This window comes from Pteropus alecto, unplaced genomic scaffold, assembly GCF_000325575.1.
Source record: "Pteropus alecto unplaced genomic scaffold, ASM32557v1 scaffold115, whole genome shotgun sequence".
NCBI classification, from domain to species: Eukaryota; Metazoa; Chordata; class Mammalia; order Chiroptera; family Pteropodidae; genus Pteropus; species Pteropus alecto.
In genome coordinates, this window is record NW_006436814.1 from 512,858 (window position 1) to 538,716 (window position 25,859).

The following is a 25,859-nucleotide window of genomic DNA, read 5'->3' on the forward strand; positions in this document are numbered from 1 at the left end:
CCCCTCCGTGCTCAGCAATCAAGCTCACCTTCACCTGACACCACTTTCTCCTCCTCCCTGCCTTTTCTGCAACCACTTTGAGGTGCAATTTATATATTTATTTTATGTAGGTATAGACAGATGCTATAATTCAATCATTTCAAGCGCACAATCATTTTGTGACCCTCACAATTAATTTTAAGTATTTTCATCACTCCCAAAGAAACCTTGTACCCTTGTAGCTGTAACCCCTCCAATCTTCCCATTCCCCAAACCCAGCCACAGGCAAGGGTTTGTCACTGTCTCTACGGTGTTTGATTCTGGACATTTCACATAAATGGACTCATAATATGTGGCCTTTTGCAACTGGCTTTCACTTAGCATAATGCTTTCATGTTTCATCCATATTGCAGCATGGATTAGTACTTCATTTTTTATAGCTAAATATTATTCTACTGTATGGCTCTTATACTGATTGTGCTTTTAGTAAGCTATTTTTATAGAGTAAAATATGGAAAACTCTGAGGTCTGATGGGTCAGAAGGCTGTTTCTCTCCAAAAGAGCAGATACTTCATACCGATGTTAGCTTCTCCATTCAAGCCATGAGCTCCAATATTCTTGGATTCGGGTTCTTTTTCTGAAATTTTCAATTGCTTCCAAACGGGTTATCACAACCTGTCAGAAGCATTTCCCATTCAGGCCACTTTTCTGCTGTGGCAGGCACAGTGGATACATCCACAAACTGCATCTCTGGAAACACGGTATAAAAAACAAGTGAGTTCCCAGAGCTTACCAAATACTACGGCCCCATGTGATGGTCTGAGGTCCGGTGGGAGCATATGCTGAGAAACGTCAAAAGAAAAAAGGCAGCCTGCACCTCCTCTTACCCTCTTGACTGTTCTCACACATTAATTAGAACTGAAGGATTCTTTCTTTTGCTAGGCTTTGGAAACGGTGTATAAATGGGTACTTGGCGAAGTAATGAAGTATTAGCAATCCAGATGGTAGAAGAAATAAAATGTACAATCATTGTATAAAGTTCCAGAAACACTTTATTTAAAAATGGAGTTGTAAATGCATAACAAAATAACATAAGTAATAAATGTAACAAAAATAAATAAGGTGAATAATGTATTCATAAAAAATAAAAATAACATAGTAAAAGGCCAAATGTTTATAATTAAACAAAACTGTGTAAACACTTAAACAATAATGTAAGTAGAGTAGATGCTAATATCTTCCTAAGCAACTCCTTACCTTGTACTTCCATGTGAATATGATCAGTACCCAAACATTAAATAAAAGAGAGAACAATGGTGATTTTGTTTGACTTTTTCTTCAGATGGATTGACCCTGTTTTAATGTTTCATTCATTCCTTCAAAGCATTTGTATCTTTCCATTCATGTTCTTTAAAACCCTTTTCAGTCTTCCTTTATTAGACAGAATGGGGAATTTAGTTTTTCAAGAAGAATAGTTCATTTACTTTTTTTTAATTTAAAGAAAAACATGAGATCCATTATACAACAGACTTTTGTTTCTACAGCTCTACAAAAAAGATTTGTTTTTGAGTCTTTATGAACTGGCCCAACAATACAGGATTTTTCAAATCCTGTAAAGGTTTGGAGAGTAGAGTTAGTTCTTTACAACTAATGTAGCATAGGATTATTGTTGAAATATTAAAGACCATTTCATAAATTTGCAAAGGTTGCAGTTTTAACCTTTAGAGACTGATGGGGTCAAGGGGAAATTCCAAGTCTACTAATAATACTTAACTGAATTAAGATCCACCCAAATTATAGTGTTCTGGAAACACAGAGATAATTACTTTCTTTTTAAACTTATCCAAATGTGGCCTTACCGGAAAGAGAAAAAGCAGGTTTAGAGAAGGTATTTTTCATAGGCTTCCTGTTTGGTAGCACAGGCCCAAAGCCTCTGTCGTTGTCGTCTTGCAGGGTTCTTACAAATGAGTAAGACTGAGACAGGATTTACTATTGGGTTCTACAGGGAAACACACAGAAGCAATTCACTGCTTGGGAGTGAAACTATCAACTAATCTTATGACTGACTACTGGTTCTCCAAGTCTCCTAATGAAGAAAATTTTAACTTCATGATCATTTCAAGGGAATTTTTTTTTTTCAATGTCACATAAAAACTTGGTAACGTGGGAAAACAATGTACATGTTTCTTAGTTTTAAAAATATACTCCACTTAAACTATCCGTCTAGTTTAATCTTTCTAGTTATCATTTGCCTTAAAATGAGGGACAAAATCTTACTTCCATAAAAACAAATTGAAAAAAGTGTCAAATTCATCTTTTTGAAAGTGGAGTAAAACACTGTGGAGTTAAAACAAATACAGTATCAATCTCCTATGTACAAAAAAAGACAGTTAGTCCTTAATTGATATATAGATATGTCCACCTACCACTCCCAGAAATCTTAGTGCAAACATAATAGTTCATCTTCGTAAACCCCAAGACAATTTACGTAGCAACAAAGTTATATAAATCACATATATGTTGGAAAATTTTAGAACACAAGAACGACTGTTTTGAAAGGTTGATTTGACTGTGGAGAGTAATGTGTCATCGTATCCAATGGTAATGAGTACTAATATAAATCCTATTATTAAGAAGCAAATATAAGTGTTTAACAAATCTGTACAGATGAAGAAAGTCCATTTCAGTGAGCAGCTTGGCACAGGAGACGTGGGGGTCAGATATGCTGCGTATTTAGTTTGCTTGTAGGTCACAGCACGGCTTAAAAAAAAAACAAAAACAAGGATCTATGAAGGGAAAGAATGCAATGATATGATTCAATCTGAAAATCATAAAACTACAAAAGGTGAAATTGCCACATCTGCTTTTTCTTATATGTGCATCAAGTGGTTATCTAAGTGGTCTGAAAGGATGGGTATGATACCACATTACGGGAAAAAATAAATAAATAAAATTCAGAAGCCAGAGATAATAATAAGATTGTACTTGACCAAGCTGTCGTGTTTTGTACAACTCAACACTATGCTGCTTCCAAAATTCCTAGTCATTCCACAGGTAATTATTTTCTAACAATCAAGAGAAAGTCATTCATGTACTGCAACATCTTCCTCTTCCCCGTCAGGGTTGAACCTATTGAAATGTATGCTGAAATCAGCCTCAGACTCTGCATTCTCAAATTCAGCTGAGACTGAGAGAGCAGCAGGATGAAGAACCCTAGCTTCTGGCTGGCAAAGTGTCGGTGTCTGACCGGGGCTGCTGTGGTTATTCACGGGGCTGGACTTCTGCTTGGGTGGAGATGGCAAGATGACACCGGGAAACCCCATGCTGTTCAGGGCCTCCAACGTTCCGTCCGGGTCGATCATGGCATTGATCGCTGAAGGGAAAAAGGGAATGGGGGAAAAATGATATCACTGTAGACACAGCTAAGTTTGTATGTAAACGCTGCGCATGGCGTGGATAACATTTTGACTACTGATACTTATATTTGGTGCTTAATTGTGGCTAATCCTTGCTATGCTCTTTTTAAAACCCCACTTTCAATAATTCCGGGGCTGACTGTACAGACCCGACCTGCTTTCGCTGGTGCCTACGGTCACTTATGGGCATTTCAGAGCCTGTTAGAAGACTGGGTTTCGGAGATGTGGAATTTAGGAAAGATCTTTTCGAAATTTGCTTTCATTATTGTGAGAGGATAAATGAAAATATTGGTTATAATTTCATTAAACACTCCTAACTGTATTTATCACTCAGATAACTGGAGATTACTTGCTATGATGGGGTTCAGAGTAACTTGAAGATTGGGGAAACTGAAAGAATTATCAGCACACTTTCAGTGCGACCACAGCATGTGGTCATTCGTCCTGGCGGGAGTGCCAGGACATCAGCCGTGTGCAAGTGAGCATGTACCACTGAATCATGAGGACCCCTTATACCCTAGATACCAACATCCATGGCACTCCAGCAGGCCAAAGAGACCTTGCTACCTCCTTGGGAGGGGCCAGTTAAGACGAGTTTTCAATCCAAAAGATCTTTGAGTGGGCGAGGGAAAAACCTTAGGCAGAGATTTTCAACTTGGCACTGGGTAGAATGGGGAGTTGGGAGAAGGAGGCATCACGAATTTAAGAATCACATAAGGTCCTTTTAAAGTACATCCCACTGACTGTACTGGCTAACAACCATGTTAAGCCACCTTTGCTCATGAGGGTGTATCTGAACCCTTAGATATGCTGAGGCTGAATAAAGGTTAATCACTTAGCCAAGACTATCATATTACACCTAAGACAATTCAAACAATAAAAACTGAGGAGAATTAGCAGTTCAGTCTGGAATCCGCTTGTTGTACCACCCAAGCCTTCTAAGTCAAGAACCAACAGAGGCATTAATGGGTGGTGAAGATGTGACACACACCAAAACAATGTCCTTGTCAGAGTAGAGCCCCACCTTCTCTTCACTCCCCTCATCTGGTCCCTGTGGCCAATATGCACTCATTGCTTGTTCATCCAAACTATTATTATTTGTGTTAGAATACAAGTTCATTTGGGTTACACTACAAATATAATTTAAGAATTATCAATTGGAAAACAATTAGCAAATAAATGCTAATTGTCTATAAGCATTTTCAGCTACATACACACTTCGATAATTTTAATATTTTTCATATATTAGTATTTACATGTATATAAAATAGGCTAACATATAATAAATACTGTGAATTAGTTTGTAACACCTAGCAATATGCATCAAATTTAATATTATTGTCTTTTTAATTATTTATACTGGGTTTTAAGCTTCCTTTTTATGAGTAATTTAGATATGGAGAACTCTGTACTTTTATCCATTATGTCATTACATTTAATCAAATAATGTTCTAATAATAAGACTATTTTAAGAAATACCACTTAGAATGCACTTGTCCTAACTTGCTAGCACTTTCTACTTCATTCACTAGTAAATCTACCTTGTAGCTGCTTTTCAACTCGTTTCAGCTCCTGTAAGATGGAAGAAATCTCCTGAAGGGAAAATAATCACAAAAACTGGCTTACTTTATGAAAAACATTTTTATTTGATAAGCAATCACTGTCATACTCAATTTTCTTGGAATACTTACCATTATCTACCTGGCACTACATTTGTAGCAACAAATTTCAAGATATAAAATAATTATAATATCTAGTAAACAAGATTCAAATTTTAAAATGTTGAAATAGAATTACTTTTTTCAATGAATGGCAGATGAAAAGTTCAAAATACTACTACTGTATAAGAAAAGATTTTGAAAAACATGTATTGATCAACCTTGCAACAATTTTGTAGAAGTGCCCAAGAATTTTCTTTGGAAAATGTATAAACTGCCAATCTCACTTTTAGGATGATTCCCTGACCAAGAAACATCTATACAAATTCTTGAGGAGGAGACAAGCAAACTGTTAAGCAAATGGAAATGACTCATGTCAACTCATATTTGAGTTTGGCTCTTATTTCAAAATTGCCTATTTACAATGTGTAATTATTACAAGAATAAGAATGTGTAACAGTGAGAAACAAAAAGGTTCCTCTTCAAACCCTCTGTAATTTTGAAGTAATCAACATTTTAAATGCCTGTGGAAGACAGCGGAAGGCATAAAATTTCCCAAATTTGTGTATTTATATCTTCCTTTAAAAATGTAAATCAACAAGCAGTTCAAAAATAAGCATATCATTTCCTTAAAATAAAACCTGGCTATTAAAATGTTTTAATAGTAAAGAAAAATTACTATACCATGCTCGAGGTCTTCACAATAGGAACCTCACTTTCGGCTCTTAACTTGCTTTCGATTTCATCCCAGTTCCGATCCTTATCTTTAAATAATATTCTATAAATCGAAAATGTAAGCATTTTACTTTGTATATTTTAGAAACGATCACATTTTTAACAATACAAAAACAATATATCTTTTCAATGTTACACCAGGATTAAAAAACCCCACTAAACATTATATAAACTGCAAATCAAATACTGAGCCAATATTACCAATAAACTCATTTATGTGAGAAATCTGTATTAAAAAAGTAACTGAGTGGTAATAAAAATATACATAAACCCTTTTGTAATGATCTCATTCTTTATTGAAAATCAAATATAAAACAAGCGTAGGTGATGATGTAAACCCCCAAATTTAATCTATTATTTATAATTAACCATATAACCACCACTTATAATGAAAATACAACCTTGTTCAGATAGAACATATACCTTATACACGTAAGATGAAATTAAGTTAAAAATAGGCTGATTTAGGTATAGACAATTGTTCCTGTTAAGATCTCTTTATATAGAAAAAATAATCTTATTAATTGAACAAAGTGTGAACATTAAAGGTTGAAAACTGGAATACTTACTGTGCTTTTCTTTAAAAATCTTAATTCTTGTTAGTATATTATACATAATTACCTGTTAGAAGTTAAAACATTATTCTTTTGATAAAAACAATTGCCAATGAAGATAATTACCTTTATGTTAGAAACTAAGCTCAAATATGTTATGTGACAAAATAAATTACCACAAATTTTTGATTTGTCTGTCAAATGAGGTATCCTTCTCACCCCAATACTTTGGAATCTGAGAATGACTCACCAGTTTTAAAGAGATGTAAAGACCAGGCACCCTTTTGGTTTCTTTTAAATTTCTTCATTGAGCCTGGAAATCTAGTTTAATTGCCTTATGTAAACATAAACACTGTACAAGTAAATTATCACTATTGGAAAGATGATCAGTATTCAAGTAGTAAACTACATTCTTATTTGTATGTCTTCAAAGACCAATATACCAGGTTCGACTTATTTAAAAACAATAAATTCATTAATATCAAATCAAGTCTGGAACATCTACGATTATACACAACGATGCTTAAAAGGCAATAATAGTTCTAGAATCTGATATAAGAATATTCTGATCTACTGTTAAATTTTCTAAACCCAAAAAACTAAACATTGTTACCAGCCATCTGAGAGCTGTTATCCTAATGACTATGATTTTAAGGCATAAGTAAATTATTAGATGTTGTAAGAGTCCTAACAGCTTTAGGATTAGTGGGACTCCAAACCTACCAACAGCTTGATCTTGGACTTCTAGCCTGCACAACTGTGAGAAAATAAATTTCTGTTGTTTAAGCCAAAAAACAAACAAACAAAAATGACTTATTTCATGGACCAACTTAGCACTTCAAAGAACTCACACAGTGTAGGAAGTCAGTGCTTAGCCACACAGAGCTGAAAATTCAGTGAATTTTGCCAGAAAATGGTTACTGGGTATAATGCTTTAATGCTTGTGCTACTCAAATTGTTAAACCATATATATTTCACCTGTGGTGAAAATGGCTTAGAATGGTCACCTGTGGTTCCTGAGTCAAAAAAAAAAAAAATCCCCCAAAAGTTCTCAACACTCAAACTGAAAGCAACAAAACAGCAAACAAATTTTATTGAGGTACTTTTATATATCTATTTTTTTAACTTTCTAAATTGTGTCAAATTTCTGAGACAGTAAAATCAATCAGTGAGACAGTCAATCACTCAATCAATCAATCAATGTGTTCTTTGATCTCAACTTTAATTAAATATCAAGGTTACAAAACGTATTTCTTTAGAGGAAAGTAGGGATGAGTTCAGTGCAGACAGAGAAAGATATTCTGTGGTAAAGAACAGTCAACAGGAAGAAAGAATGGTACAAAGGCAGGTACTCCATGAAAATCTATTGAATGACTGAGGGGATGAGGATCCAATTATTGGGGAAGGAAGACTTACATTTCAGTAGGTGAAATGAAATAACGCGGGATCCCCATTGACAGGTAAGAAGAATTCATGGTTTTCTATTTGGCAGGTCACATGACCACACAATGAGATTTACATGGCATTTTTATGGATAACACTGGTGTATCAAGAGGACCCATATTTGAAGTCCAAACTTCTTAACAAATTCTGCATAAATTGATCCAGTGTCATCTCTCATCATCCCCTAGCCCTCTCATTTCGCCTAGTTTTTGACTATCCAGAGTCACGTAAAATTTAGCTAAACAGTTCATCCTTCGAAATTTACGGAAGATAAAGCAACCCACTTTTATAGTACCTTAAATGTATTTAAAAATTTTTTTTTTCTAAGAACACCTTAAATACAATATTAAAGAAACTAATTTTGAAATAGTTTTTGAAAAAATTATCTTCAAGACTTCTCTTAAACTAATTAGCCTTACAATAAAAATGATGTTCAATGTGTTTCTACCATTATTATTGATACTCTTCAAACACTTGATGAAATGCATTATATTTCAGCCTATAAGCAATATAAAATTATATGTGCATGGAATGTTAAAATTCACAAACCATGTTCAGACATGGTTTCATTATATTTAAATTTTTTATAGGAATTAGAAATAAATTAAGCTATAGCATCAATGAATTTCTGAAGTATTTTTATGTAAAATACCTGGAGCCTTCTTTTATATCTTGAGCTCACATCTTTATATTCCTTAACAATGCACCAGACTCTCTCTTCATTTTATTGCCTTTTAGGAGAATATGAATATATATTCTCCTTATTTTAAAAAGAATAGTTAATTCACACACTTGTCTTATTTTCACTTTATTTTTAAATTTATATTTTTAACAAAAATTTTACAGAACATGATTTCGAATTACAAATATTTCAGAAAAAGCACATTATATCTATTATGTGTATGTATATTATATACATATATTTCTTCCCTCATAATATATTTACCCTTCTGTACCTTGGTCTTTTCATTTAATGATATCTTTACTTTTTCAAAAGAATATCAGTGAAGTATACTGATAGCCACTCTAAGTTTGGTTGGAATACGAGGCATACTGCCTTAACAGTTAAAAAAGCAATGGAAAGTCTGGCTTTTCTTAGGGAGCACCTTGTACATATAATTTTACAAGTTATTTTAATGACCACCACTATGTTGCCATCCACTGTTTTTTAAGATCATTTACCTTTATCAATTCTTATATAACCCTGTGAGTTTTAGTATTTGTGCTGCCGAAGTGAGCACTATCCCTATGGGTTTTAAATAAACAATTTCTTAAAGAATAATTTAATATTCATTCATCAACAAATAGTTACGTAGTATATTCTCGGCACTTTATAATTAAACAAAGACCCCTGTTCTCATAAAATTTACATTCTAGCTCATTTATTTGAGCAGGTCAACCTGTAGTAAGTTAGCTGTTTCTGCTAAGTACATACAATTTCTTTTAATTTCATTATTTGATCCTAATATTATCTGTAATTTACTATTCACAATTTTTACTCCATCCAAGCCCAATCACTCCTATCTTATTCTGAAAATCCCCAGTTACAAAGAAGAAATATAAAGTATAATAACTATAGAATTTCAGTGGATCCTTTCTAAATTAAAAATGCACATGTTAAGGTTCATAATGGATTTTATAGAAATTAAATTAGTTGTATGCTGTTATAAATAACACATTTTATTATTTCTGATTGGGCTTATAAATGAGCCCACTGTTTTTATTGTAATCATACTCAGTGATTAAGTAATTAGCACTCTAATAACCTCTTGAGTGAGGTAATGTACGTGTATGCCCTTAGTAACTCATCATCCCAAATCTGCTGATCTATGAGAGCTCTCCTTCACCATGACAACCCATCCTCCTAGGAGTTGGTAACACACTATGTGGCCAGACACAAAGGAAGTCCACTCTTCCCTGGGATAAAGCCTGACTGAAATTTTTAAGAAAAAAAAAATTAAGCTTAACCATTTAGTTATCACACATGACCTAAACCTTACGGGCCCAAGCACATGCTTACTTATTAACGCCTAGAGAGTTATGCCTCAAATTTGGCTCAAGTATTCAATGCAGGTGATAGTGATATATAATTATCATTTTGAATTTAACTCCATTAAAAATTTACTCTAAAATTAGGGCAGGCTAGAAGGATTATTAGCCAAAGGACTAAATAAATAAACACTGATTAAAAGGATCTTAAATGAGAATAAAGTCTCCATATTCAATCACTGATTGATTCTGGACTGCACAGTATCTGTCCAGAATTGTTTTGATGCCCTCACAATGCAGCGCAGAAGGCAAGCACGTGAGCAGGTAATCACACTCAGCGTAAGTTTAAGAAGGGAAATATAAAAGGTGATACTGTGGGAGCCCACAGCAAGGGCACTTGAGGAGCTCAGAGAAGGGTTCTTCGAGAAACTGCCATGCAATTAAAGTTCTGAAGGACAGAGAGAGGTGTTAGCTTGTCAAGAACAAGGTCAAGTGAGAGGGCCACGGGATGACGAGAGATGATACCGGACGTACTTCACAGCAAGGAACTGAGGAATGTGAAGTTCAACCCAACATCGTCCCTGTATGCAAGGCTCAAGGCTAGTGAAGGGGTCAGACGCCGAGAAAATCATTATGATTCAATGTAAACAAATAGCCAATGAATAAGAAAATCTAGTTTTCAACTAAGGGCTTTTTACATACATTTTTTGAGTCTTACAAGAATACATATTCTCTCCCCTTTACTGAGGAGGAAGCTGAAAGGAGAGTAAAGTCAGGTCTTATAAAAGTTGTCTCCAGAGTCTGTTAATTTAAATATTATTTTGTGAAAGAGAACATTTTTTCTGGTTATTAATAAAAGTAATTGTAGTGATTATAGCAGTTAACTTTTGGTTATAAATGGTCAAATTATCTGGGACATTTATTTCTCTTTTTGTCCCCTTCATGCTATCTAGTTCATGGCTATTATTTATACCTAAAAAGGAAAAAACATGGTTCTGGCAGCATTAAGATTCAGTGCCACTGGCTTCACTAGGTCCTAACAGCTGTGGCGGCAGGCTTGAGAATAAAGTGCAACAGGCACTCGTAATAATATAAGCAAGGAATTTTGAGTAACAAAACAGTACCTGATCTTTCCAGCGGTTTTATCTATAGACTGTCTTATCTTCCTAGAGAACTGAAAGACTGACGACAGCAGCAGATTATCTCCCATGACCTGAAACAGCCAAAGAAAAAAGTACATTAAAATATCACCACTGTACTGTATCACCACCAAGACGCTAGTCGTAACTCACTGTATTTAGGGGCATTAAGTATTTATGCCAACAAAAAAATCAAAGAAGAATGTAATCAGAGTACAGTATAACTAAACTGAGAAAGAGGAATTGATACTAACAAAGGAGTTCCTTTTCATTCAATAAACTGTTTTGGTCATTTTCAAAAAATCCCTATCCTACCTTCAGTTACTATCATGATCCTGTCTCTCATGCCTCCAATTCAAATGATCATAAAAGGGGAAATAAAATAATTCGGAATACTAAATTTACTATTCTTTCGCCAAATAACATGAGTATAGAGATTAAGATTATAATCCTTGCTCTCCAGGTCAGAGTCTAGTGAGATGGATACATTTTTTAAATTTACTTAATAAGTTTCTATGACGAGGGTTGGGACCTCCCCAGTTGAGGTTCATGGGCAAAACTAGAGGTCAGCAAACTTTTTCTGTAAACGTCCACCGGTCTGTCATTACCACTCAACAATCTCATTGTAGTGTGAAAGCACAAGCAAGTGGGCATGGCTGTGCTGTAATAAACTTTACAGAACAGGTGGCAAGCTGGATTTGGCCTGCGAGCTGTAATCTGTCACGGGCTAAACCATGACAGGCATAGCTACTGCAGAACATCCGAAAAAAGACTGGACTTGGGGCTCGATGTGACTTCCAAAATCAGCCTCTTACACTGTCAGAACTGTATCCGAGTCTGTAGAAAAATCCAGAAAATAAGATATGGCTTTGGATGTTAAGAAGCTTTAAAGATCAGTAGGGGAGATAACAGTACTGTGTAGGAAATATTGCTAAACATTCTATAAAAAAAAGTAAATAACTGCAAAATTTTCTAAGTGCTGTATGAATTCTGATGAAAGGGAGTTCAGTGAGTGTTGGCATTTATAAGCAAGGCACAATGGAAAACTAGGTCTTGAGAATGACAAGGATTTGAATTTGTGGGAGATAAAAGGTTATTTAGAATATAAAAAGTGACAAAGGCAATGAAAGGCTTCTTAAGCATAACAGTATTTTATGAGCCTTGAGGAAACAAATCAAGTAAGAGTGGAAGACATACATTAATTAGGATGAAGTGAGAACGGGCAGGATAGTCTAAGGAAAGATTATAACTGAAAAGGGTCTCTCTCTTTTTCTACTTCATAAAGTGTGTTTCAGCGTCATAATGTATTAAAAAATTTCAGATATTAACCTTGAGGTAACTATCAATCTAGATGTTTCATTCCTTTAAAAATGTAAACTTCTTCCACATAGTTTAAATACATTTAGAGGAATTTATCCTCCTAGACCTTGGGCCAGAATGAGAACAGATAAGATAATACCTTGAATCCCATTCATCATTCTCTTGCTTTCCTTTTTCTATCACTTATTTGCTTTATTTCTGTCTTGAGTAAATATTTTCATTTTTATCATATCTGGCACAAAAGGCTCTCTCTAGCACTAAATTGATGGAAGAAATAAAACTTATCTATGCTTTACAGTATTACAACCTGAAATATTTCCAAAGTATAGGGACAGGCTGGTCCCATGCTGCCACAGAAAGTCTTTACTGAAGGGGCAGTGGCACTGAATTCTCGTTAAGGAGGCTCTCATGGATCTGCGTCCTTGTGCAGGACCTTGGAAAGTCAGCGAAGAATTTACAGCCATGTATTCTGAAAACCAGTAAGCTAGACTTCGAGGGGGCTGTCGTGCCCTCTGAGTATGCAGCGCTGGGGAGACGGGTTCCCTTGTACTGAAACAGGTCAGTGGATGATGGACTGGGGTGTCACCTGTGCACTCAAAATTGAGATGAGTGAGAGGGAGTCTACTGCCAAGCCCCACAGACACTGTTTCCATGAGAGGAAAATAGCTCTGCCTGAACAACATAGCCTTCTATCTCTTGCAGGAAATTCAGGTCCATTTTAATCTTACAGGACTACCACATGTATGCGGTCTGTCATGGACTGACACGGCCTTATGTGGTACATGGCTGTAATTGTTCAATTTGTGATCACTATATACACTCACTTTTCTACATAAACACTTAGACTGTTTCCAAGTTTTTGTTATTGTCTACGGTGCTACCATGAGTATTCCTGTGCATGACTTCTGGTGTCAATAGGAAAGGATTTTTCTTGGGCATATACGCAGTAAAACTACTAGATCATGTGATGTGCATATGTTCAACGTTAGGAAACAGGGTCAAACTTTTCCAAAGTTATTGCAGTAATTGAACCTCTACCGGCAACACATAAGAAAACCTATGTATCTACATCTTCTCCAACATTTCATATTCTAAGACTTTTTAATGTGCTGCCAATTGAATGAGTATAAAATAATCTCCCTGTAGTCTTGAATGTATTTCTCTGAACACCCATGAAGTTGAACATCTCTTCGTATTTTGTAGGTCTTAGGTAATTTCCCTTTGGTGAAACACTGTTCATGTTTTCATGTAGATTTTTTCTACTGAGTTGCTCTTGTCTTTTTTAACTGATTGGTATAAGTTCTTTATATATTGTAGATACTAATCCTTTCTTGGCTATATGTTTCACAGAGCTATACTCGAATTTATCAATCTTTTATTTTGAAGTCAAAACTTCTTATGTCTTTTAAGAATCATTTTCTACTACATTGTTGGAAGGTATTTACCCATATTTTTTACTAAAAGTTTTAAAGTTTTGCTTTCATCTTTTAGGAACGTAATTCATTTGGAGTTAATTATTTGCATATGACGTGATGTCAAGATGAAATTTCATTCTACCCATAAAGAAAAGCACTTTCTTCCCAGCCCTATTAATCGGACAGTTCCTCCTTTGCATCAATCAATGGGACGTGGCCCCTCTGCCGTTTAATATTTGTGTTTCACTTACTTCATCCCTGCTCCAGGTTCTCCGCCTCGTAATTGTTAAGTGATCAGGGGGCTCTGACGGCTGAGGTCTTGAATCACTAGACCGACAGTTGTTTCCTTCTGGTGTTTTAGAATGAACTAATGGAGGAATCTTTCGGAAGTTGAGGCTTTCATCAAAAACACGATCGACCAACTAACAGGACAAAAGCAAATCCTTATGAGAACAGTGTTGTTTGGAAAAGCACAGATATTGGCATTACAATTTTTATGATTAGACAGAAGTTATTTTATTCTCAGGTAGTAACAGAAGCATATGATCTTCAATAAACCAATTACTCTTTCACTTTTATAAGCACTTCAAAATTATCTGTTTTATAAAATAGATGTTCATCTACATAGATTTTATTTTCAAAATCCAAAATAATATAGCTATTATAAATCTGATTCTTCCATGGATTATGTTTCTCCCAAATGGAAAACAGATGGTAACTTGGGAAAGGTGAGCCACGTAGATGGACAAGGAGTTCGTTTTACTCACATTGCCTTACCACTGTAAAATAATGTTTCTGTTTCTTTTAGTTTCCTATCTTGTTTTATTCTTTTTCCTCCCCATATCCAGGTGCCAAATTTCTTCACAGATACACAAATTGTAAATTCGAATTAAGTTTACAAAAGGAAGAAAATTTTAAATCCACAACATAAGTATTTTGGTCTTCATCAGATAAACTTTTAACAATGCTACAGATATTACATATTCCAATAAAAAGGCTATACTGCCACCTACAGTGCAAATTACACACATTCAATACTAAGGTTTACTGAAGAAGGAATAAACTTTAGTAGGATATTCAGAAATAAAACAAAAAAGAATGAAAGTCTATTCGATGAGATGTTTGAATAATTTTACTGGTCTGAGTGAATGTAAATCATGTTAGATAAAATTTAGTTAGAGAGCCGAGAAAATAATATCTTTTATCATTTTAAATGTACCAGAAGACTTGTGTATGTCTTGCCACCAAGATGATCTTTTTGTTTCTACCAATAAAGATGATTTTATATACAACTGATCAATGTGGTAACAAAACTACACAGATTGATGAAACATCATTCAACAAATTAGATAACATATGAATGGGGAAAAAAACAAAAAAATGACCATTAAAGAACTAGATTATAAAAGGAATGTGACAAAAAGCAACTGAAGAAAATATTAGTAGCATAGTTTACCAGAATTAAATCTGTCAAAAAGGCTAGCCATTTTGGGTTACTATTGAGAATATTATTTTATAAATTAAGGAAGTGAAATCATCAGTATGAGAGTATGGCAAATTTTTCTCTGTAAAAGGCCAGAGAATAAATATCTTAGGCGTTGCAGCCATACAATCTCTGTCCAACTACTCGACTCTGACATTGTAGCGGAAAACAGCCAGAAGAAAATTAAACAAATGAGTATGGTTTTGTCCTAATAAATCTAATTCATTCTTTCAAATGCCAGTCTCGGGTTCCTTCTGCACCAGATCAGAGAGCAGACATGACCAGAGTACCATTAAGCTTATATCTTAAGATGTCTCCTGGAGCAATGTTATGCAAATGGACCCTGGAGTTGAGAGCAGAAGCTCTGGGGCTGGAAGGGCAAGAGTCTGTATGCTAACTCACACTCCAGCGTTCACAAGAATGTTTCAAAACTGAGTCTTTATCTGCATATATACTTCTGTATGTATATTTCAATTTGCAAAGTATCTGTGTGTGTGTGTGTGTGTGTGTATTCGTCAACAGAATATTTAAAGTAGTGAAAACTATAGAATTTTTCTTCTTTTGCTATTAAAGATATCTATCTCCTAGGTAACTAGCTATGAAAATACCTTTTTAATTGAAGTATTTTCATAGCCAAACATAATAGATACTTTATACAATCGTTTATCAAATTCTGCTTTGCTTTTCAGATGCCATTTATATTCATATTTTAAGTGAAACTAAGCATCAATAATTAGCAAAGTACTTTTAAAAATAATTTTACAACTTAATAGTAGACCAAATGTTAGCCTTTACTAGTTTTGTTACAAAAACATAAAAGAAAAGTTGGAAAACGCAGAGCTTCATGCAAACAGGGAGGATGGACAGAACTAAAATAAACTAAGCAAAAAGCTAAAAGCAAAAGAAATAAAGAAAAGAAAGAACCTTATGCATTTCTCCATGAAGATCTCCTACCTCTTCTCTAGTGTCTATGGCAGAGCCAGGGGTGGTGGCGGCAGTGCTTACTGTGGTACTAGGGGCAGTGCCTGATGAAGTCACTGAATCTATCTCTCCTGCTACATCGTTGATTTCCCGAGCAATGAGAGCAAGATCTTGGCTGATCCTGGCAATAATTTTAGAAAAGAAGTTTAATACCTTTAAAATAACAGCTCTAAAAACAATCATTTATGATAGAATCAGTTACATAAGTTGTATATCTAGATTTGTAACTAAAACTTAAGATTCTTTGGAAATGTTTATTTTGATATTCAAAATCTTAAACTTTAATTCCAAAAATTAATAAAACTAAATTTCATATAATCTATAAATTGTCATTTTAAAAAATACACAGTGAGCATCTGAAGTAGTAATATATTTTTTAAAATACTCTTAGATGAGAAAAAGCAATTATAACTTTATTTTCATTAACTTCTGAGGCTTAGCATTTCTTTCAATTATAAATACAAGCAACACACAACAGTGGTATTAGCAATACTGGTGATTTTTGACACCAACAGAAATCACATAATAGTTGCTACAGGTATCTCAAAACATTTATAATCGTTGTTACTTCAAAATTACTGCGGTTGAAACCTACAGCAATAACGTTCCATGGGGTAGGTATTTTGACAAAGAACCATATATTACTGTATCACTTTAATAATATTTTGATAACTATATTTCTGTATAATTGCATTTCTTTGTAATCCTAAGTATTTCCTGCTTTTAGAAACATCATTCTGAGAGGAGCCTCCCCAGATGGCCATAAGGGTCGATGGTACCAACAGGTTAACAACGCTGACAAGCACAGCACTTCATGGTACATGCACGTCACCCGAGGGTCACAAAGTTCTTGTGGGGTAGGACTTAACTAGCTAATTATGAGTAGGGACATGTTCTTAGAGAAGGTGAGTGGCTTGCTCATGACCGTGTACCTTAAAGGCAGCTAAGGTAGGACCAGATCCCAGGTATGGAGCTCATTTCCATTAAGTCATTTATTTGTGTCATCAGCCACATGGAATGAAGAACTAAACAACTGTTATCAGTGATAATCAAAGGAGAAATCAGATTTTTTTTCCTTTACTGATCCTTCTTACTTTGATTCAGTGAGACTTGGAAGTTCCCTAAGTTATGCATCCTCTGCACATGAACTCACTTGGCTACCTCCACAGGGAAGGTTTTAGAATGACAGAACATTCTAAAAGTACAGGTGAAAGCTCGTAACACTTTAAAATCCAAAGTCTAGCGTTTTTAACCTATGCAAATGTGAGCTTGAAAGGAATGAAGCAACTGCAGAAAAACTTAACTAAAAATTTAAAAAGAGAAGCTAAGTTGAGGCCCATGGCCCAACAGAGGCAATCTGTGGTTAATTACTTTTTTATTTATCAACACAAATATTTACTGATCCCTTACATGCCAGGCACAGTGCTAGGCACTCAGGGCTACAGCGGTGAAGTACCAGACTGGCTCCCTGTCCTAATAAGCTTAGAATAATGTAATGAGCATCATTATATTATAAGCAAACTCATTATATGATTATATAATCAACATCATTATACATATGCTTTATAATAATCAACACCATTATACATAAGCTTTATATTCATCGACTCATTTAATTCTCACAACCACCTGTAAGAGAGGTATTTATCACCTTGGTTTTACAGATGAAGAAAATGAAGCTTGGGAGAGGTTACGTGACCAGTTTCTGGTTAAGGTCACAAATAGCAGTGGCGTAACTAGATCTTATGTCCTGCTACACCTCGCATTATCATTCCACAATTTTTAAAAACTTGTTAACTGTCGATGTAATTCTTTTGAGAAGGAGTTTAAAGTGTTCTCTTAGACAACATATTCAATTCTTGCAATTTCCTGAAATAATGAACTAGGATGAGAAACTGAATAACCAAGTTTAATGAGATTCAAAAAAATCATCAGCTATCATCTATTTTTTCTTCAAAGTGTTTTATGCAGACATTTAAGCAATGAAGTTTGATATTTGTAGAAAGCAGTATCAATTAGGAAAAAAAAAACATCACAGCAATCGCAACAGGTTAAACAGTAAAAATTGTACTAAAACGAACAACTCTTCCACAATGCTTAAAAATCTCAGCATCTATTAAAACTAGTATTAGAAATTCTAAAAGACAAAATTACCAAGAAAAAAGTTATGACTATCTTCAAGTTGAAATAGCAGATTTATGATTCAATATAGGGTATGGAGCTATTCATATTAAATCTGAGCTTAAAAATTAATTCTGCAATGCTTCTAAATCATACTAATTGAAATATTTTATAATAATGCATTTTTTACATCTCTTGTATCTGTGCTTTCTCTAAACTCCAATCTTCTAACTCCTGTTCTTATTCTCAATCTTTACCCCTATTAAAGCTGCTAGAAGAAATTCTGAAATGAAACATTTTATTTGGAGTTTTGCAATCCATCTGTTTCATTTACAATACCAATAAAAACTCAAGCCTTCAAATTTGAAAAAACTAATAGACAATTTTCACGTTTAATTTTATTACAAAGTATGAATAAGACAATAGTCCCAAAGGAAGCAGATATAGATTAAACGTTAAGTAAGTTCTGTAACATTGGTACTAGTTTTATTTTATCTTCATGAATGTCAGAACCAATAATCCAATTTAAAAAATTTTGTAGAAATGAATACGTGTTGTTTGTAAAAAGGTGGGATGATACACAGGACATACTTTACGAAGTTTGTGATTTTCTTACGTAAACTATCTCAGGTAATGTCACTCTTTCTCATTTAAATCAATTAAAATTATTTTTTCACCGAAGGGTTAAAAACAGAGAAAATGTATTAATAATAGCCTTTGATATACTAGAAATTTAAAAAGAAATATTGAAAATTAGAGTCCTTGCATTATTACATATGCAATATTTGCAAGTATAATCTAGTATCTGTGAAGAAACAAATTATCAGACTATTGATTTAAACTGCCAGCGTAAACACTTTTTTAGGTTTTAAATTACTTGTTCGCTTTGGCAGCACATATACTAAAATAGGTTTTAAATTACATATAAAAGAATAAAATCTTAATGTTTTCAATAGCATATTAACTTTCAAGAGTTTTTATCGGTAAGCCGAGTTCCAAAGTGTGTGCGTGTGTGTGTGTGTGTGTGTGTGTGTACATCTATATACCATTGCAATGAGATTACCTTTGATCTTACTGGAAAAAAGGGACTGTAAGCTACCAATTAAGTATGCTAGCTTTAGAATCCTCCTGTTACTTTAATAATGAATGAGAGATCATAACTATAACTTTAATTACTTAGTTTTCAACAATTTAGCCTGGTTTTTAAATGACGGAGTGATAAAATATAAGATTAGTTTAAGAAGAAGAGACATTTAAAGGTCATTCCAGAAAAGCTTATGTTGAATTTGACACAGTAAGACAGAATCAGAAGTCGTCAAACTCTCCACAGACTTAAAGAGTAACTCATGTATCTGCTCTAAGTATGGACCACAGCGAATGCTCGCAAAAAAGCTTCTACTGACAAGGAAAGATCTTCCTCTTCTTTTGGTGGAAACTGTCAGTTACATTTATTACATGTTAGTGGCATTTTGATCCAATATTGCAAAACCTTAATGAAAGAATTATGGTAAACCACACCTCTTGTGGGAAATCAATGAAAGCACAGAGAATTGGGACAAACAGATGATCTGCGCCACAAAGACTGGCTGGGGGGCGGTGAAGAGCTGGAACTGGAGGCTTCTCTTGGGCAGCCAGAGCGATTTAAGGGGAAGTTCAAAGAGAAGAATAAAGTACACAAAATCTACTTCTGGCCTTAAAAGAGGCAGGAATTTAATTATAAAGAAAAAAGGTACCTCTCATCATTGTCAATGAAACTAATGTAAACGCTAGCTTAGCACCGCAGGCAAGTTGTATTTGGTGAAATGTAGAAAGATTCTTAAAACTGGGCTTATGAATATGCCTCGAATAAATTGAGCAAGTCGTAAATAAAGAGGCAATGGTAGGAAGATAACTCTGAAGGACTTAATACACTGCTGGCAATCGATAACATTTCCTAAATGAATGAGAAAAATTAAATTAAAAAAACCACACTCCATTTCCACCAGAGACACAAAGTCTGCAAGTTAGAAGAAGATGGTCTGAAGTCATCTGACAGGAAAAGTTCTGTTTGTTAATCAGTGAGCATATCTGAGATAGGCCAAATTCAGAGAAGATCATAGGGTACCGTTGGCCAGAGAATATAATGAAAGTGTAACAGAGTGCTAGGGAATGTTGAAAAACTAAACAGAAACTGAAGAGTAATTGTCATTCGAACTTGTGGGCAGGTGTCTCTTGCTGTGTGAAGCTGGCCTTGTCCAACAGAATAACAGAAACAGGGTAGACCTAGACTTTAGTTATTTTGAACCAATAAATTAGGTCTTAAAACTGTTATAGCAGATATACCTTATTCTTAGATAAAGTAATTACTACCTCTATAGTCTTTTCTCCAAAACAAAAAATACTTCAGAATTTTCAAATGTGACCTCCACCCACACTCCCAAATGTAGTATATCCTTGAATTATATCACGATTAAAAGACTTTTTAAAATTAAAATAGATTGTAATACATAAATGTTTCATTATATTACTTTATAGACTATAAGGCAGCCTACAGTACTTAATTCTGGCCACAAAATTAAACTGGCTTTTACCAACAACAAAAACAAAACAAAACAAAAAATTTTTAGTAACGTATTAAAATTACAACAAATTTGGGTTTTTACTGTTGCGATTAGCACACATTCATAATCTTGATTGCAAATATTTTAGGCTGGAAAAATATAAACTACAGTTCTATTTTTAACTGTTTTAAAATATATTTGCTCAATATTCTATTTAAATTTCACTTATAAAAATATTATGAGTAAAAGATTTAGTAATAACAAAAGCCTTTTTTTCTCATCTTGTCAGATGACTTTATTTTGGGGTTAATCAAATCAGGGAATAGGATTGATGAGCATCCTGTGACACATTTATTTAACAATCATTTCAATATTTTAAAAATCCAGAACACTTATACACCAGTGTTATTATTGTCAGGACGAAAGAACATTTAAAAATAACTGTTTGGATTGAAAATTTGAACAAAACGTTGGTTGACATTCTTAGGTACAAATAAGGTAAAGTCTAATAAAGTGTTTTATAAATTATAAGAAACTCCTATTGATGTCTGGAGTCTAATAAACTTAAATTATGAGATGTACAGAAAATTGAAAGTTCACGAAAAAGTTCTAAATATAAACGTATCTGAGTATACTCTCTACTGTTTTCTTTGCATCTCACTCAAATATAACTAACATTTATTTATAACTGTCAAGCACTAGATTATGTATGGGCGTCAATTAGCCAACTCTCTGAAGATGGCAGCAGAATGTTCATTTGACATATGAGATCACTAGAACAGATGCTGAACTTGCCCAAGATCACACAGACCTTGTGGCAGAGTGGGGTTTGAATCTATAAGGTCTGACTTCAGAGTCCATGATCTCGGCCATTTGCCTATACTGCATTCCTATACTTGAGGTTATTCCTCAGACTTCAGCAATATTCTCAGTTCACTCACCATCATGTCCTGGCAATATCTACAAGTACAGCTTCAACTGCTTTCTCTTTGTGAGACTTCTACAACTATGATTCTAGCTCTCTTCAACTTCCTGTGTTTCAGAGCCACAGTTCAAATGTCTTCTAGAATTTTTCATGTGGTTCACCCGTAAGTACCTTAAAGTCAGCATGTCCAAAATAAAATTTCTCTTTTCTTTTCATGTTCTTTAATCTTACCAATATCCGATTTGAAAAACAATGAACTCATTCTTAATTCTGTCTTACTATTCTGGCAATCATCTAATGCTGTCAAACATTACATCCATTTCCATCTCTCTCATTCTCTCGTTCTCTAACACTATCCTATCTCAGGTCTTTAATACCTTGCACTTCAGGTTTGGACTAGGTAACTAGGCTATCTCTAGGCTCTCCTCTCTCTGAAACGATTATACACAATGACTTCAGAGTTACTCTTTAAATTTAGATCTGAAGTTACCTTCATGTTAAAAAAATCTTTGATGCATATACAATACCATGCACACTCCTTAGCTGGCATTCAAAATCTCCCATTATTTACCTGAGTTTGCACTGCCTTCAGTTTGGTCATCAATTAACTACCTACCTTCGCATCTTATATTGGAGCCAAATTCTGCACCTTTTCAAACCTCTTACATAGCTCTGCTTTCTATCAGTAACACACACTTTTGCTTCCCTCCCTTGACCTTGAACTCTCTGAGGGCATCCACGTTTACATCACCTTCAGTCCACTCAGGCTAAACACCGTGCTGTGCTCATGGGAGGTGTTTAAGGACCTGCTGTTGAGTGGATGGGGACTACGTGCCCACATAGCATATCTCGCTTTATTGCGCTTCGCTTTATTGTGCTTCAGTTACCGTGTTTTTTACAAATTCAAGGCAAGACCCTTCATCGGCACAAGATTATTATGCGCTTTACTGCAACACTTGCTTTATTGCAGTCGTCTAGAAGCCAACCCGCAATATTCCAAGGTATGTCTGAATACGAAATATAAAAAGAACTTATCCATATGTAAATATGATCCAAAAGTGCGGAGGTGTTAAAGCAAGACCTTACTACCTTTGCAAATAATACCTTCAGTGAACAATAGGTTAAAATATGGCATTGCCTTTTATTGTTTAATGCTCTTGTGTAACACAGCTATAATGGACTGGTTGTTAAACCTCGAAATAAAACATTCTGTTAACTAGAATGCTCTCCTAAAAAATTTAATGTTACAGTGGTATGTGCTTACCCTAAAGTTCATAAAACTATCAAATTTCTACTAGAAGGAAATCTGTTATCTATGTTATATAGAGAAACTGAGGCAGGATCTACCAAAAGCATACGTATCAGGGGTACATGGTGAAAGTTCCCTCTTCATACTGCAAAACCAAATATATTTTGCTTACACACTTTATATTTCAAATGGACCTTGTTTTTGTGCTTTAAGTTTAAATGCAAGTAAATAACTACTATGTACAGATTTACAAAGTGTTAGGTAAGTGATATACCCCTGAATTCTTAAAAAAAAAAAGGTATAACGTAAATGTTTTATAAGCATAAAACATTTTGTAATAAATTAAAATCACTATTATGCTTTTCAAATAAAAGTCTCTTTAGTCATTACTCTTCAATAAGTAATGCTTTCAGCACGTGAGTTTTAAGTGACAGTGGTAGTCTGTTTAAAGAAATAAAACTACTTCTCACATTCTATTTAGTGTGTGATTCACAGTTATTTGAAAATAAATTTCCTCATGCTAAGCAAACTTACAAGTGTCCTATGGAAACGTTAAATATCAACATTAACTTTCCTTCCATACTTTTATCCATCTTCCACAAACTTGGAAAATTAAAATCCAAAGTCATGTTTCATAGCACATCGCTACTGACAAACTACAGGGAAAAGCCATAAAATCAGTAGAGGTTAAATGGCCTGGCACTAGAATCCTGCTCTAGATAATAGAATACACGTAGATAATAGTAATAAAATGTACATATAACAACAAAATGGAATCACATGAGAATGTAATATACAGTTCCTATTCACTTTCCTCTTTATAGAATAGCTCTTTCCTATTTAGGGGCAGGGAAGTGGGTTTGGCCTGGAAGTAGGTGTGTAGTCCTTCTGGTTTGGAGAAGAGAGCTTGAGGGGGGAGGCCTCCTAAAAGGAACCAGACAGACACTCTCTGTCCCTCAGATACCAGATGCACTTGTGCAGTGGGACATCTCCATGGGAAGGGAAAAAAGGGAGACAAAGCCTGCTGTTGCCAGCTGTGTTCACAAGAATAAGAAATGTGTCAAGATTCTTTCACCACAGGCGTTCTGTGGGTCCGTAATAATTCATGCCCTTCCTGTAACTAGAATTAGTTTACCATGCTTCAATAATTATTCTAATAAAAATGCTACTTATATGGTAAAACAAAAATGTTTAAGCAACGCAATGAGATTAGAAGGGCATGTTCCCTTAAGAATTACAAGCAATTAAAAGCAATTAGAAGTAAACAGTCATTAAAAACAAAAAAGACTAAGCAATAAACTAATGAGCTAGAAAAAACAATTCATAGAAGTCAACGGAATAAAGAAAAAAAGGTAAACACTACTAAATTATATTAAAAGTTTACTGTTTTTTGTTTTTTTTAAAAGCATCTATGGACTATTATATATAATTCTTTAATAATGTTGCCAAGTGTGAAACTTCGAATTGGGGTCTTAAACTAAAGACAGAAATGAATTTACCATGTACATAGTGAAAATGTTTAGGTAACATATGGTATGCTACAATAAAATTTAATATCTTACGAACGTTTTAAAAAGTTATAATTTACTACTATAGCATCTGTTTGATTATAGCTGCTCTTTAATGTTCAACCATAGTAAGTTATCAATTAAAAATCACATCCATAGCATTAATTTTATTTTTATTACATAACCTAAAGGTTATAATAAGCAAATTTATTTAATTTTCAAGGTAATCATATTTTAATTATTGAAGGGCTGAACTATGCTTAACTCATAAAACTTTGAGTAAAAATCTACATGCTCTAATTCTCCCCAGAGTATACTACTACCTCTTTGAAAGGTAAAAACAAAAGTAATAAAAAATTTAGCTGCATAATTCTTAATTATGTAGAGCTGATACTACCTTTTTAAAATTATATTAACTCATCTGCTAGAAATAAAAAAGGTAACCAAAATAATTGACTCTATAATGTCAGTGGTGCTGTCATTAAAAATACCAAAAAAAAAAAAAATAATGGATGGAGAATAATATTTCCAACAAAACTAGTTTCACAGTTACCAGTAGATTTCATTACTTGGTCTATTAGTACAAACCAAGTCAAAGCTAAACTTGTTATCAAGTTGAAATGTTGGCAAAAAAAATTCAACTCTTAAAGATTATCTGTTAAAACCAACCTGGCTATCTCTTCCCGATGAGCAGTCCAGTCTCGGATGTAGTCTTCCTGCTCCTTTATCCGGTGCTTGAACGAAGAGCTAGTTGGCATTGCTGACCCAGAGCTCTGCAACCGAGCGGTTTTCAGGGCTGGAGAAGTACGTAGACGGGTATGTTTAGGGGAATTACGGTTTGATCCAAATTCATCTTCTGAGGTGGAAGCATAATCAGTAGGAAAGCGCCTCCATCTTGAATTTACTAAATTAGTTTAATTATTAAAAAAAGAATTATTATGTTATCTTTTAGAGGAGATCAAGTAAAAATCATGATTTCAAAAACACCATGAGAGCACATACAACACAATTTTCAATAACTGACATACACATACCTCACAAAAACCATAAGTCTACTAGTCCTTATAGATAGAAACATTACAGTTTGGTGAATTAAAAACAATGAATAATTTAAAATAATCAAAAGACCATGTTTTCCATAGTATGGTGAATAAACATTCAGATGAAAATTCACTAATGGTGAACAACTAAGCAAGCTCTCTATTAATACATGTTTTAACTCAGGTACTTTTTAATTGCAAAACTTTCTCATTTGAGTGAAGATATGGATTTTTTTCCTTAAATGACAGCAACAATAACAACAACAAAAATAAAAATAAATAAGGGAAAAGATTTCCTCATGCCACATGGACTTTCAACATAGAGATGGTAAAAACCCTCTTTTCCCAACATACAAATGTGCAT

The 25,859-nt window shown here is 34.1% G+C and overlaps 1 protein-coding gene across 9 annotated transcripts in view; it reads right to left on the reverse strand.

Annotated features, from left to right (window-relative positions):
- Positions 1-1,013: 1,013 nt before the first annotated feature.
- CEP170 (centrosomal protein 170) overlaps positions 1,014-25,859 on the reverse strand; it is a 119,874-nt gene continuing 95,028 nt past the window's right edge. For 2 of the 9 annotated variants that reach the window (XM_015591273.2, XM_015591274.2), the window contains 7 exons: positions 25,125-25,251; positions 16,056-16,233; positions 13,900-14,070; positions 10,899-10,987; positions 5,738-5,831; positions 4,937-4,988; positions 1,014-3,352 (listed from right to left, as the gene is read on the reverse strand). In XM_015591273.2, the coding sequence (XP_015446759.1) occupies positions 3,063-3,352; positions 4,937-4,988; positions 5,738-5,831; positions 10,899-10,987; positions 13,900-14,070; positions 16,056-16,233; positions 25,125-25,251 (1,001 nt within the window). In that variant the 3' untranslated portion in view covers positions 1,014-3,062. Of the gene's footprint in view, positions 3,353-4,936; positions 4,989-5,737; positions 5,832-10,898; positions 10,988-13,899; positions 14,071-16,055; positions 16,234-25,124; positions 25,360-25,859 lie in introns of all 9 variants that reach the window. The other 7 variants (XM_006914257.3, XM_006914253.3, XM_006914254.3 and 4 more) reach the window with 5 other exon arrangements.